At 42.1% G+C, this 14,377-nt stretch overlaps 1 protein-coding gene across 2 annotated transcripts in view; it reads right to left on the minus strand.

Moving 5' to 3' along the window:
* FBN1 (fibrillin 1) overlaps positions 1-14,377 on the minus strand; it is a 226,958-nt gene that overhangs the window by 106,878 nt on the left and 105,703 nt on the right. For both annotated transcript variants that reach the window (XM_050966864.1, XM_050966863.1), the window contains exons 14-15: positions 7,236-7,361; positions 4,743-4,865 (exon numbers count right to left, since the gene is read on the minus strand). In XM_050966864.1, coding sequence (XP_050822821.1) covers positions 4,743-4,865; positions 7,236-7,361 — 249 coding nt within the window. The remainder of the gene's footprint in view (positions 1-4,742; positions 4,866-7,235; positions 7,362-14,377) is intronic.

The following is a 14,377-nucleotide window of genomic DNA, read 5'->3' on the forward strand; positions in this document are numbered from 1 at the left end:
AAAAATAAAAAACCCTCCAACAGTAGCTCATTCTATGAAACAGAGAGCGCAAAATTCAGGGTGAAAAGTATCCTGCTCTCCGTGGACTTTCCTCCAGTGAAAAGAGCTACATTTTCCTAATATGTTCCCAAGAGATGCATAATCCAAAATAGGGGTCACTCATGCAAAAACATAATTGGAGGAAGAAGGAAACAATGACTGTTAAGACAAAGGACTTGTGTAGTATTTAAAAGGGCATTCCTTTTCTGTATTACCATTTAGTTTGTACTGTAAGAAATCAGGCCAGATAGCAAATTGAAGCTTTGACCTCTATGACTAGTCTTCACAGGGCCCCCAAAGAATTTTCTTCTTCCTGCTGTGGGTTCAGTTTTTGGGAGCACTTATGAAAGCTAAGTGTCCAAGCCCAGCCCACACATCACGTCCTCGTGGTGATCTGCATGACAACTGGGTTTTTATATCAGATGCTTGTTGCAGCCCTTCATATAAACTTTTTAATGGGAAAATTACACACCAGCCCCGTAAGGAATTTTTTAATGAACTGAACCCTGAACAACTGTTAAATACAAGCTATCATCTTTGCTCAACAACAGCCACATGGAACAATAAGTCCTGTAGCACTGAAACACAAGGTTAAAACTATTTAACAGTTGAGTTGGGATGTCAAATCAAACATTTTAATAGACTGCATATCCTGCTAACAGAGATAGCATTTTCTTGACACAGGGAACGTGCTATTTTTCTACAATTAGGGATTACAGAGGGAATGTTTTAAAATATTGTTTGGAAGCACATATAACACTTACAAGATAATCACTTTAGAACAACTCTCCTTTATATATACACAACTGATGATGATTTCTTTTTTTTTCCTGACCTTAAAAGTGCAAATTGAGAGCGAAACACCTCTACGTTTTACGTGGGTTGTGTTGTATGGCACAAAACTTAGCTTGTATGAGCCAAAATTCCTTGTTCAAAATATATTTTTAAATAGAAGTTATATTTGAGTGCATGGGCTAAATTCATTTCATGGATACATCTTGCGGTCCCCACCAGCAGATGGAAGATTTGGCCACCGGAAGCCTTCCGCTGTGTCACTCAAAAGCCACACTCAGCTTTGGTAATTATCAAGGGTTGAGGGTGTTTTACTAATCTTGCTGCAGACATGTGTAAGTGCTTGAGACTAGTAAAGTTTAGCTTTAAGTGAAAGCACTCTTGTATTGTCCTGTTTGTGCCAGCCATCTATCGGTTGGACAGCCGTGTCTCCCCTGATTTATTTCCTGACACCTCCTCGCACAGAGTAAAAGTTACCAAGAGCTTTGGGTTGAAAGAACCCCGGGGAACACAAGCTCGTTCCCTAAATTCTGAACTGAAAACAACTTATTTCACAGGACACTACACAACCACTTTCAATCCTGCTGACCAGGGCAGGATTTGTGATCTGAAGGTGAAACAATTTATTAAATGTTTAAGACAGGAACAATGCACTCAAAATATCAGATAAGGGACCTGTCATGGTAAATAAGTTTAATGTCCCTTGTATCACAGGGAATACTCACAACTATGGTGTAACATTCCTTTTGGGCACATTATTTCATTAAAGCCTTTGTGAAATTTTTCAGATAGCCCAAGTACATGCCCCCTATTCATACTTAAATGCCAGTTTTATGGAACTAAGGGTCAATTTCAATATCCTAACGAGGGGTTAGGAAAGTGTTTTTACGGCACCCATGTTTCAAAACTCAGCTTACAGTGCATCAAATAGATCCTTATAAGAGCGGGATGGTGTATATTGCAGATCTTGTATTTGATCCCCTAACAAGTTTGGCAAAACACTTGTCAATTTCACACCAATACAGTAGCCAGTTTGCTGCATAACTGTCAGTTTCTGTGCACACATACCCAACTTCCATGGGTAATGATAGTAATTGCATGTGCAAATTAGAGGCCAGATTCTTGGCTAGTGTAAACTGAGGTATCAACGTTGACTTCAACAGAGATTTATTAGAAGAAAATCTGACTCTAGGATTGCAATTACATGTGTTTGTGTAGGTGCATGCAGTGCAAAAATCTGGCACTCAAAGCTTACTTACTGAAAATACTACTTTTTAGGTCAAAAAGAAACCATTTACTGTGTAATGGTGTATACAAAGAGGAGTTAATGAGGATGCAATAAAATCCACAGAGAAAGTCATGAAACATAGTTGTTGTTTTTTTAAACACACGTAACTGTTAATGTGATGACAGAAGTTGAATAGGGAATTATGTTAATTTTAGCCACAATGTATTTCTGGGAGCTAATAAGTGTTATTTCAGGAAGGTCTGTGGTTTGAGGTGGGGAGGAGGGATAGTTGAGGTGAATATGAAGTTGAAAGCAAAGTGAAAATGGATTTTGACCAAATAACAATCTCACCTTTCCTGGCTATTTATGTGCTCATTCTTAGAGGTCAAGGCTTACTATGAGTGTTGAAAGGTAATGGGGGAAACCCTCTATTTTATTGCAAAATCTGTTCCAGCTTTCAGCAGGAATCATCTGAGTTGCCTGCAATTTTGGATAATTTTCAAACCTGTTCCCTTTGATGCACAGAAGTAACATTTCTCTGGGCCAGGAATACCTTTTTGTCTGGATCCTCACTCCTGTTTGGCCCTCAAGCACACAAATGAGGCTGGGGAAGTAGAGAATCACAGGTTCATTTTTTAAGACCACGAGTCAATTTCTCTACTGAACTTTTGATCTATGTCATTTCCTTGCCGAAATAAGTTGTAAAAACATTAAGATGATTATGCCAAAAGTGAAAGTCAATGAGGGCCTTTGGGATAAGTCCCTATGAGGGGCTCAGGTTGCTGGTAGCACCACATCAAACTTTGTGCCAGTGACCCTGGCATTCTGCAGCAGTTGCTGCCAGGGGCCTTATGCCACAGCAACCTTCCACCCACCTAGTGTGTGATCCCACATTCCATTGCCATTCTGCACCCCCACCAGCTGAAACATTGACAGTGCTTCCCTTCACTCTAGGATGACGACAAATGCAGATAGAGTGTTACTGGCAGTGTTACACATCTGCTTTAAGAGATGATGGAATAGTATTGCTGGCGGCTGCCAACATTACTAGTGATGGCAGCTGTGTGTCCACAACAAACAGAGAACAGCCACTAGACAGCGGTGCTGAGGCAAGGACAACTATCACTGGGCTTTACGTCTCAATTAGTGTCTTGTCCGTGTTTGTATTTCATCTTGCTGCCCATTCAGACACTGACATACCAAAAAAGACAAGTTCTTAGTCCTCTGCTTCTCAGTTGTGTCCTTATCACCCTTCCCTCTCCCGCCCTAACACACAAAGAGGCTGAGTGAGCATTCTCAAAAAAAACAAAATAAAACTGAACCAAAAAAAAGAAAAAGCATTGTTGTATGTCTGTGCAAGTTACAGCTGGCCCAGCCAGTGACTAAGCTCCAAGGCTGAGGAGACAGTTGGGCAGGGGCAGAGGTGTGTGTGTTTGTGTCTGAGGGGGGAGTTACATGTTCGCTTGAGAAATTAGTGGAGAGTTGTTTCTTCTATGACCATCTTGAACAAACAGCCCTATGGGCTCTATGAGAATAAGCTGCTCTCTGGCATGAAACATGCAACTCTCATCCAGTTCCCTGAATTTTGGATAGATCTGCCTTGCAGCTTCAGTAGGAAAGGTGTCAAATTATTATTGTATTAGCTTTTCAGAGCTCTACGAGATCTGCTGCACCTGATCTGGGTCCAAGTTCTCAGACAAGGTGTGGTTCCAATCCAGACCTTAAGATATGGATTCACATTCATTCGTCTTTTGTACTAACAATTGTTTAAAAAACAGAGTATTAACTTGAAATCAAAACCAAGATTTTTATTACTGCTCTTCAGGAAAAAACAAAAAAAAAGGGAATGAAAAAAAAAGCTCAAGTGTACTCCAATGAGCTGACTTTTTTAAAACTTACCCTAGGGTATTGTTGACTTGATTCCCAGAGCTAAAAGATTTATAATTTAAAAAAAAAAAAAAACCCAAGTAACTTGTCTGAGTGTTTGTTTATTCCTTGCTTCAACTTCTGCTTCGTGCCTGTAAAAATTGTTGAAATATGAGATTTATACACAGAAAACTTCCAGTTTCTTAAGGGACAGGACGGAAACTAGGATGACATAGCCAGCAAACAGAATGTTACATTGTCATCCAGTGAGGGTGAGGCTGAATTATCATAGCAAAGGGGAAAGACTAAGCTGCTGTGGTGCTCTCACCTAGGTCCCCACCAACCAGGGTGCTGAGCCCTGCTGAGAGGTGCTGTACAAGGTCGGAAGCAAGAGACAGGAGGGCAAGAAAGATCCAAGGAGGGCAGAGAGTCAGGATGTCTGGGTGGCCAAGCAGAGAGGAACAGGAAGAGACAAGAAAAGTGAAAGTATGTGGGAGCCAAGCTGCAGAAGATGTTATAGGTAAAGACCGGAAGTGTAATTGGGTAAAATCCTTCAGTCTTTGCTCAAGCAACATTTCCCACTGATTATTTGGGAGAGTTGCTAACCCTGTGGAGAGGAGAAATTGCCTTGGTCCATGACAGATCTTTCCAGCTGATTAAAGAACTTATTTGATGGAAACTTGCTGAATCCTTCTTGGTCTCAAGGGTCAGTGTGAGGTGGAAGAGTAGGAAGAAATGCAGTGATTCTTTAAGCTGTCACAGAGATATGAATCACATGTCCTTTGAAAGCACTAATTTACTGTAATGAAACACTCACCATTGCAATAACGTCCATCAGATGATAACTGGAAACCAGGTTTACAAATGCACTTAAAGCTTCCATCTTCATTGATACACATCCCATTCAGGCACATGTTCCTTATGCTACATTCATCCATATCTGAAATTGCACACAATGGATACAAATGTTTACACTGATGAAATGGTAAGAGCTTCTGTTAACTATCTCCTCAAGACAATGAGCCGAGCCAAACCAAACTCTCCTGCGGCTGTGTGAATCTATGGCGAATATCAACAGCTGATGGAACCAAACTCCGTTGTGGAGGAGTACTCATATTTATAGCAATGAATCATTCGTAGATGAAGAAATAAGTTTGAAATCACTGAAAAGCACAAAAAGGACATTTAGACTCTGGAAATCCTTGAAACTGCCACCTGATAAAACACTTGTCGTTTTTTAAACTGAGATCTTAAACCTCCCTGGGTGAAGAGGAAGTATGGTTTTCAGATGTGTGAGAGCCTGACTATAGGCAACCTCCAGGCTAAAAGGTAATCACAATTTTTCTTTTGTTGTTAAGATAAGACCACCTACAGGCGGGTGGAGGAGAAGACTGTGTTAGGAGTGAAAACTTCTCTAACCCCCATTAGTTCCAGATTTGTGTTACATAGACTCCTTATGATGTTGCTCAGACCTGCACAGGAAAATGCAACGGGGCTTTCTTCAGATGCTAACATTCTGATCACCAGCTTCCATTTAAAATAGAAGTAGCACTTCACTTTCTTTAGGTGACAAGTTGCCTATTTTAATACTTGCTGACTAACCATTGAACTGTATAACCCCGGGGTATCCTCTGTGACCTAGCTGCATAGCATAAAAGATACTTTGCTATTGTCTGAGAAATATCTAGGTTGTAACATGAAGAAAAACCATTTTAATTTACATTTATTTCCAATATTTCAAAACAAGCCATCTATTGGTTAATACTGATGCACAAGTTATAAATATAATAGACAAGTTCTCCACAACTCTTACACATATAGTAAAGTATTAATTTGGATATTAAAAGATAGATAAATGGGGTCAATTTGTTGCTGTCCTGCACCTTCTGCAATCATTCACATCAATGCACAGTGAGTGCAAAATGCTCTCTTTCATCTTGGTAACATTTTATACTCGCTTTGCATTTATTCTGCACTGGTATAAATGAGTATGCAAGGTGCAAGACGGCAATGAACTGGGCCCATTAAATCTATCAAAGATCAGGACTAGTCATCAGTCTAATCTAAAAGGCTACACTTATAGTCTTATATATGCAGCACAATTCCCATTGTCTTTAATGAGAACTGGATGTGTAACCCCCGAGAGCAAACTATGACCCATTACAGTGCAGCAGATGCAATGATTTTAGAAGTTGATGCAATACACAATGTTCAGATACATTCTGGCAACATGCTTAATGGAATGATAAATGTTTTATCAGATTGTCATATTTAGTGCTCTGGTTCTTATTAGCACATGGAATTTAGTGGGAAGGGAAGAAGTCAGGCCTCGGGTAACAATGGATTTTCATTTATATTTAAATGACGTAGTTACGTATTTGAAGTTTAAAAAGTAGTCTACAGTGTTAAATTAAATCTAAAGGGAGCAGGACAAATAGATCCCTAAAATGTCTGTCTCTACCAAGGATTAACAAAATCACTACTAATATAAAATCACTGGATCATAATGACATTACAATATATTCAGAATCATGCTATTTTCCTTAATTTTGCAGCTGTCTTGGATAGAAATTATACTCCTAGACATAGCGTGGTTTCTTTTTACTTACAGGCGAAGTCTGACCAAAATTATTTATGATTTTTTAAAAAATTGTGTATCTATCCCAACCAGGAATTTTGGCATTAAGTCTTAGAGCTGAATCACTGAGATAATATTCTGCCAAAACATTTCTAAGAACAGTGCTTGAAATTCTTTTAACGTATGAATAGATCATTGGGAACTCTCCCAAGGACCTTGGGAAGCATGATAAAGAACATTCTTCATTTTTTTTCCACTATAGGTCTATGAGGTAGGAACACATCAGTTAAGTTCACATTTTAAAATTTTGAAACACTTAGTTTTTTTTCCAGGCTGGACCAAACTAAATCCACATAAAGCACATTGCTAGTTGCCCTATAAAGTCCCATTAAAGCATGCCGTTAATCTCACAATAAGATCATGCAGCATGTGACTTATTCTCCCCTCTAAAACATACCACTCCCATCAAAGGAACTCTTCATTTTGCGATAGTGGTATGTACTATTTCTTTTGCTGGACAGACATCCTGTTGCCGATTGCCAAGCCACGGCTCCAGAACTGGCTGCAAAGGATGGTTTACTTGCCCTCCCAGACACAGGAAAAGGTATTTAGAAATTTGATTCCCAGCTCCTTCTCTCCCTCCACCCCAAAGACTTCTTCTTATTTTTTAAAGTGAATAATCTCTTGGAATTGTAATTACCGATGGGAAATAACTTCAGAAAAAACTCTTACCTTCACAGTTTTTTCCATCGAGTGCCACATGAAAGCCAGCATTGCAAACACAGTGAAAACTGCCATCTGTGTTTATGCACCGTCCATTATTACAGATCCGGCCATTCTGTAAACATTCATCAATATCTGAAAGCCAAGCAAAAAACCAAAACTATAAGTGTGATTTCTTTTCCAGTTTTTTGACTCCATGTAAAAATTACCTTTGCCTGGAAAAGTTTGATTTGTATAACTGAACATTGAGAAGGTGGAAAGAGTATCAAATGATCAGTTTGAAAGAAATTTCAATTTGTAGTAGGAACTAAGCCTTAGTTCAGAAAACACTGAAGTGTAACTTGCTAAAATAGGGTTCAGGATCCTTTTAATTCTTTCTATGTGGATTTCCGCATTTCAGTTCCTTACAAAAAGGGTTTTCATTAAAATCTAAACTTATTAAAATTGAAAGGTTAAATAAAACCAAAAGCTTTTTGTCCCTTGCTGCTGCTGTATGAAGTAGGAATACAGTGGGAACTTTTGAGACTTTTCCCACCTCCAGAATATGTTTTCTGATCATTTTTATATTTAAAACATCAGATCCTCATTTCCCTCTCTCTGCTGGAAGTCCTTGGCAAGATCTTGGAGGACCTGCCTAGTGATACCACACAAGGCTGGCAACTCTCCCTCTCTCCCAAATGAGGGGGGAGGAGATGCTGAGACAGACTGTCTAGACATTTTTTAGATTGCACAGTGTTCTTCATCAAGGGCTGGATCATGTCCCAGAGATTCTTGCACTCAGGGGACTCTGTGCACAGAGATCTCAACCAGCTCATGCAGATGCCTACTCCACTACCCAGTCAGTCTCCATTTCCCCAGACATGCTGCAGATGCCCCATAACAGGTGTTCAGGACCAAAAGGGCTCTGCTAGGGGTTGGGGATGAGCAGAGAACAGACTGCACTCCAGACTCATGTCCCTTCCTAATTATGTTAGTGTCTGAGGCAGAATTAATGGCACTTGAAATCCACAATTCCCTTCCATGGCAACCTATCTTCACCGAGCACCTGTAGAGGGAACCCAGTCAACGGTTGGACTGCCAGGGAATAGTGGTACCAGCAAAGGCAAGAATCATCACATGGATAATTTCTGCCTCAGCAGATCCCATTCCCCATAATTCCTTGGGAAGCCTCCGCTCAGAGTGTCAGGGGTGATGGACAGGAAATGAGGTAAGTGGAATTTTCCTGCTCCTTGGGCCCCTTCCTTCAACCTCCTGGTACAAAGTTGAGTGTTGGTCTTGGTCTCAGATAATTATAATGGCAGTTCTTGAGGATCTTCACTTTTATTTACCTGCTGCTATCTGACCCGTGGTGAAGAAAATAATCTTTGCAGTTTTGTTGTTCCCTATAAGCAGATGGCGGGCAGTAGACCCAGCGCTATGTTTTGTTCCACTTGTAGTTTTTAATTATAACGTTGTTGATTTTTCTTCTCAGAACTATTAGCAACCACAAAGCTGCCTTTCACCTGAAGGAGCCGCGCATGTTCTTTAACGTCTACCCTTTCCATGCATGAACCATCTCCTCTTGCTCTTTGAAAGGTTATAGCATAACAACACCGTGAAGTTAGAAAACCAGTTTTTGACTCTCTGACTCCGAGATACACATACCTCTTATGGTTAATCCTGGTAACATTTCTTATAGTTTTTCAATGCTATTTTACTTGCCTCCTTATGTCACTGAATTAAGTTCTCTAGGTTTTAATCACTAATCACAAGAGCCGTCAACTTTATTCAGGAAAATCTCTTTACTGGGCCCTAGTTTGAGATCCTCACTGATTTTTACTCAGCGTTTACTCAGTCAAACTCCCACTGAAGTTCTTGGGAATGTGACTGAGTAATAGTTGAGTAAATACTGTGGGATCTGGCATGCTATGTTTAATAATTACATCAGTGGGACTCTGTCATAATTTAGGGCAACTGCACTTGTGTCCCAAATCTATGGTCCCACAACGGCACCCACTCTAGGCTCTTCTGAGTGGAGACATGCACCTCACTCCCTTCTTACCTGGGTAGTTCCAGGTCGCACAGCCCCTGACAATACTGTCACATCCAAGCAAGCAACTCTACCTAAGCAAGCCTGCTTACTTTCTCTTTGGAGACGAACAATAGACTAATTGTCCACCATTATAAGCACAGCACTTCCTATGCACGCCTACTGTATTCTTATGGTAAAAGACCTACAGAGAAAACAGAATAATCTATATGCATGCTAATAAGCCTACCAGAGATCACCCCAACCCTAAAATGGGCTCTAGCAGAAGTCGTCCTTCAAATCCCACCAAGGGATTTCCTGTGGTTTCAAGTTCATCACAGCCTCAGCTCAGAACAAGCACGCAGTCTTACGGGGCACTCCATAGGCCCTGTTCTCCTAAGGATTGGGGCCCTCTGTAGATCAGAGTCCTGTCCATTTGCTGGATCAGGAAAAAGGCCTGGAGCCGGTTTAAAACCAGGCTATTTAATCAAAAAATCCTTTCTTTGTGTGTTGGTCCCTGGAGAATCCAGTTTGAATTAGATGCAAACCTCTCCAAAGGGCTGATAACCAAAGGAATTACATTAGCGCATCTTAAGTTACATAAAATCACACAACAAACAAACAATTGCATGTTTAATACAATGTACCCAAAGTCACTGAATCTCATTCAATCATATTTATCTTCATTCCATAAGGGTTGGGCAGTATATTATCGTATCTGTCACAGATTCATTCCATGGCACCTCAGAACCAGGAATCTATAAATGTCCTATAATTACTTAGGACTTTTCAGAAAGGGGTGCACCTGCAAAAGCATATATGCAACTGTACAAACTCACATTTGTAGGTGCAACAGAAATGCTCGTGCAGGCAGAACAGGCAGTTGCACGTGCAGTTGTCCGCTGCAAGTGTAAATGCTCTTTTTTCAGATACAAAAGGAGCATGCACATTTTGGCAAACACAGAGTATGTCTACACTACGGGATTATTCCGATTTTACATAAACTGGTTTTGTAAAACAGATTGTATAAAGTCGAGTGCACGCGGCCACACTAAGCACATTAATTCGGCGGTGTGCGTCCATGTACCGAGGCTAGCGTCGATTTCCAGAGCGTTGCATTGTGGGTAGCTATCCCATAATTATCCTATAGTTCCTGCAGTCTCCCCCGCCCATTAGAATTCTGTGTTGAGATCACAATGCATGATGGACCAAAAACAATGTCGCGGGTGATTCTGGGTAAATGTCATCACTCAATCCTTCCTCTGTGAAAGCAACGGCAGACAATCATTTCGTGCCCTTTTTCTCTGGATTGCCCTGGCAGACGCCATAGCATGGTAACCATGGAGCCCGTTTAGCTTTTTTTCACTGTCATCGTATGTGTACTGGATGCTGCTGACAGACACGGTACTGCAGTGCTACACAGCAGCATTCATTTGCCTTTGCAAGGTAGCAGAGACAGTTACCAGCCCTATTGCACCGTCTGCTGCTTTGGAAATTGGCGATGACGGTTACCAGTCATATTGTACCATCTGCTGCTGTCATGGGTGCTTCTGGCTGGCCTCGCTGAGGTCGGCCGGGGGCGCAAAGACAAAAATGGGAATGACTTCCCAGGTCATTCCCTTCTTTATGTTTTGTCTAAAAACAGAGTCAGTCCTGCCTAGAATATGAGGAAAGTCTACCACAGAACCAGAGAGCACAGCCACTCTGGGTCAGAGCCCCAGATATCCCGCAGAAATGCTGAGCTGCATGCCATTCTAGGGGGTGCCCCTGCAACAACTCCACCCGTTGCTTCCCTCCTCCCACACCCCTCCTGGGCTACTGTGGCAGTTATCCCCCCATCTGTGTGATGAAGTAATAAAAAATGCAGGAATAAGAAATACTGACTTTTTAGTGAGATAAAATGAGGGGGAGGCAGCCTCCAGCTGTTATGATATTCCAGGCTGGACATCTCCATTACTCATTAAAGGGTGGAGGGGCAGAGGAGCACAGCCTCCCACTGCTATGATAGTCCAGAATCTCCATTAGACAGGAAAGGGGTGCAGGGAGAGGAGCTCAGTCTCCAGCTGCTATGATGAGGATGGTTACCAGGCCTATTGCACCATCTGCCAGGACTAAATCTCCAGGACACAAAGCTTAAAGAAGGGAATGCCCGGGAGTCATTCCCATTTTTGCCCAGGCGCCCCCGGCCGACCTCACCGAGGCCAGCCAGGAGCACTCACGGGATGAATGACAAGGACGGCTGTCAGTCATTTTGTATCGTACTGTCTGCCACCGGGGAGGGGAGAGGAGAGGATGCTGCTGTTTAGCGCTGCAGCACCCCGTCTACCAGCAGCATCCAGTCTCCTGGATGCTGCTGGTAGACGGGGTGCTGCAGCGTTGAAAAGTGACATTGAAAAGAGGCGAGAAACGATTTTTTTCCCTTTTCTTTGAGGAGTGGGAGGGGAGGTAAATTGATGACATATTCCCTGAACCACTGGCGACAATGTTTTTGACCCTTCAGGCACCGGGAGCTCAGCCAAGAATGCAAATGCTTTTCGGAGACTGCAAGAACTGTGGGATAGCTGAAGTCCTCAGTCCTCCCTCCCTCCCTCCATGAGCGTCCATTTGATTCTTTGGCTTTCTGGTATGGTTGTCACACAGCACTGTGTTGAGTCCCTGCTGTGGCTCTGTCTATCATAGCCTGGAGATTTTTTCAAATGCTTTGCCATTTCGTCTTCTGGAACGGAGCTCTGATAGAACAGATTTGTCTCCTCATACAGCGATCAGATCCAGTATCTCCCGTACGGTCCATGCTGGAGCTCTTTTTGGATTTGGGACTGCATCGCCACCCGTGCTGATCAGTGCTCCACGCTGGGCAAGCAGGAAATGAAATTCAAAAGTTTGCGGGGCTTTTCCTGTCTACCTGGCCAGTGCATCCGAGTTCAGATTGCTTTCCAGAGCAGTCACAATGGTGCACTGTGGGATACCGCCCAGAGGCCAATACTGTTGCATTGCGGCCACACTAACCCTAATCCAACAAGGCAATACCGATTTCAGCGCTACTCCCTCGTTGGGGAGGAGTACAGAAATCGGTTTTAAGAGCCCTTTATATCGATATAAAGGGCTTCGTTGTGTGGACGGGTGCAGGGTTAAATCGGTTTAACGCTGCTAAATTTGGTATAAACATGTAGTGTAGACCAGGCCACACTTTTGAATAACTGTTCCTTAAAGTCCTTTGTATAGAAGTGGTCCTGCCTGTTTTAGCATATTTTAAAACTGCAGCTAGACAATCAGAGCTGTGATGAATTGCAAAGGGCCTATTAAGTAACCACACACTAACTGCAATGGCCATCAGGCTTTAGATATTTATGTGTTTAATGATTCACAGCCAATCAAATTAAAGCAGTGTAACAAACATGACTCATGACTAAATTCATCCCCTGAAGTCCAACTTCACCATTGCTTAACTAACCGATCGACCAAGCGACATAATGTGATTCTCTCACACTATTGGCATGGCTTTTTGGCAGACACTTAGGTCAGATATTCCTATACGTGCACATCACTGGTACTTTTTCTGCATGCCCAACTGTTCTGCAGACAGCTGTTTGTACTGCTGCTGTCCTTCTGAGTCAGAAAGGAAAATCCCACACCAGCGCTGGTGGCTTTCTTTTCAAGCTTTTTTGCAATGAGGCATGTGGTCATGAGCCTCTCGTCCCCACACTGCTAGGACTGCTTGCAGATGTTTTCTCTGGGCTTTGTTTTTTTAATTCTTTGCTTCAGCCTCTGATCCCCTAATCCCACTGAGATTTCTGAACTTTGCTTTCTTTTGAGTGTCCGATAATATATCTTTAACCAAGTATAAAAGTGCTGACTTACTTCTTCTTGAGGCTCCTATGTGTAATCATGTTAAGAGTATCCAGTTCTGACCTCATCAGGTGCTAAGGTTCACCCACGCCGTATATAATAAATTGCTGGTTTAGGCACCACTGCTTTTGGTGATTATCTTCACTTTTTCATTTGGTCTTTCCTATTGCAGAATGCAGAGTACACTAAGAACTGGTCTACACTGAAAAGTTTTATTGGCACAGCTACATCTTTTCAGAGGCATGAAAAATCCACAGCCCTGAGAGACATAGTTGAGCTGAGCTAGGCCCCCGGTATAGATAGTCCTAGGGTACAGAAGCTGTAGGAAGAATTCTTCATTGACCTAGCTACTGCCTCGTGGGGAGGTGGACAACCTACAGTGGTGGGAGAACCCATCTCGCCACTCTGTTAAGTGTCTACATTGAAGCGCTACAGTGGCATATTTGCATCCGTGCCATTGTAGCATTTTTAGTTTAGACATAGCCTACCTCCCAGATTTTCATCAGCAATTGGTCTTTGATTAGCCATGTATGGGGTTAAGAGACAAGAGAATGGACACCCAAATCCTGGCCTCCCAGAAAGGTACACAATAGTTCACCCTAAAAACAGTCACTGCAGCCTTACGTTCCGTAATGATTGCTCACAAACCCCTTCTGGGTTTAATTACTGAGTCCCTTCGTACTCTTGGAAGTCTGATCGTACTGTAGTACCAAAGGGGCTGGAAGGTGGCAAGGATCCCATCCAGTCACTTTTCGGAGTAGAACTGCACTTTACGTGAATTCTCTTGTGTCTCTTTGTAATGTCATTCAACATGGTCACTAAATGTACTCGATCAGTTTGTTGAAGAAACAGTTCACAGGATTCTTGTGAAAACGAAGTTGATGAGGCAGATTCTTATCCCAGGTAATAATTTTAAATTAATATAAAGAGAAAAAAAAAAGTCTTCCACTCCATGAGGACTTTTCAGTAGGCATTAAAAGCTACTCATTGAAGGCTGGGGAGAATTTGAGACCTTTCCATTTATTTTTGTTTGTTTGTTTGTTTCAGTTATCTCCACACCGCACTCAAGTTCAGAGTGGGTGCATGGCTAGGGAATCCTCTTCTCTGTACAGTGAGGGAAATATGATGAAGGCAAACCTGGGTCTTTGAGCATTCAAACTCATCCTATTTTATTTGCAAGGCTCTCTTCCTCTAATATATCCCAACCATGCCCTCACAGAGTAGTCGAATGCTCTCTCAGTAGAAGTGCCTCATTATCAGTTAACTAGCAAGGGAACAGATCCACCTTTAAAGGCAA

The sequence above is a fragment of the Gopherus flavomarginatus genome, chromosome 9, assembly GCF_025201925.1.
Source record: "Gopherus flavomarginatus isolate rGopFla2 chromosome 9, rGopFla2.mat.asm, whole genome shotgun sequence".
Classification (NCBI taxonomy): Eukaryota; Metazoa; Chordata; order Testudines; family Testudinidae; genus Gopherus; species Gopherus flavomarginatus.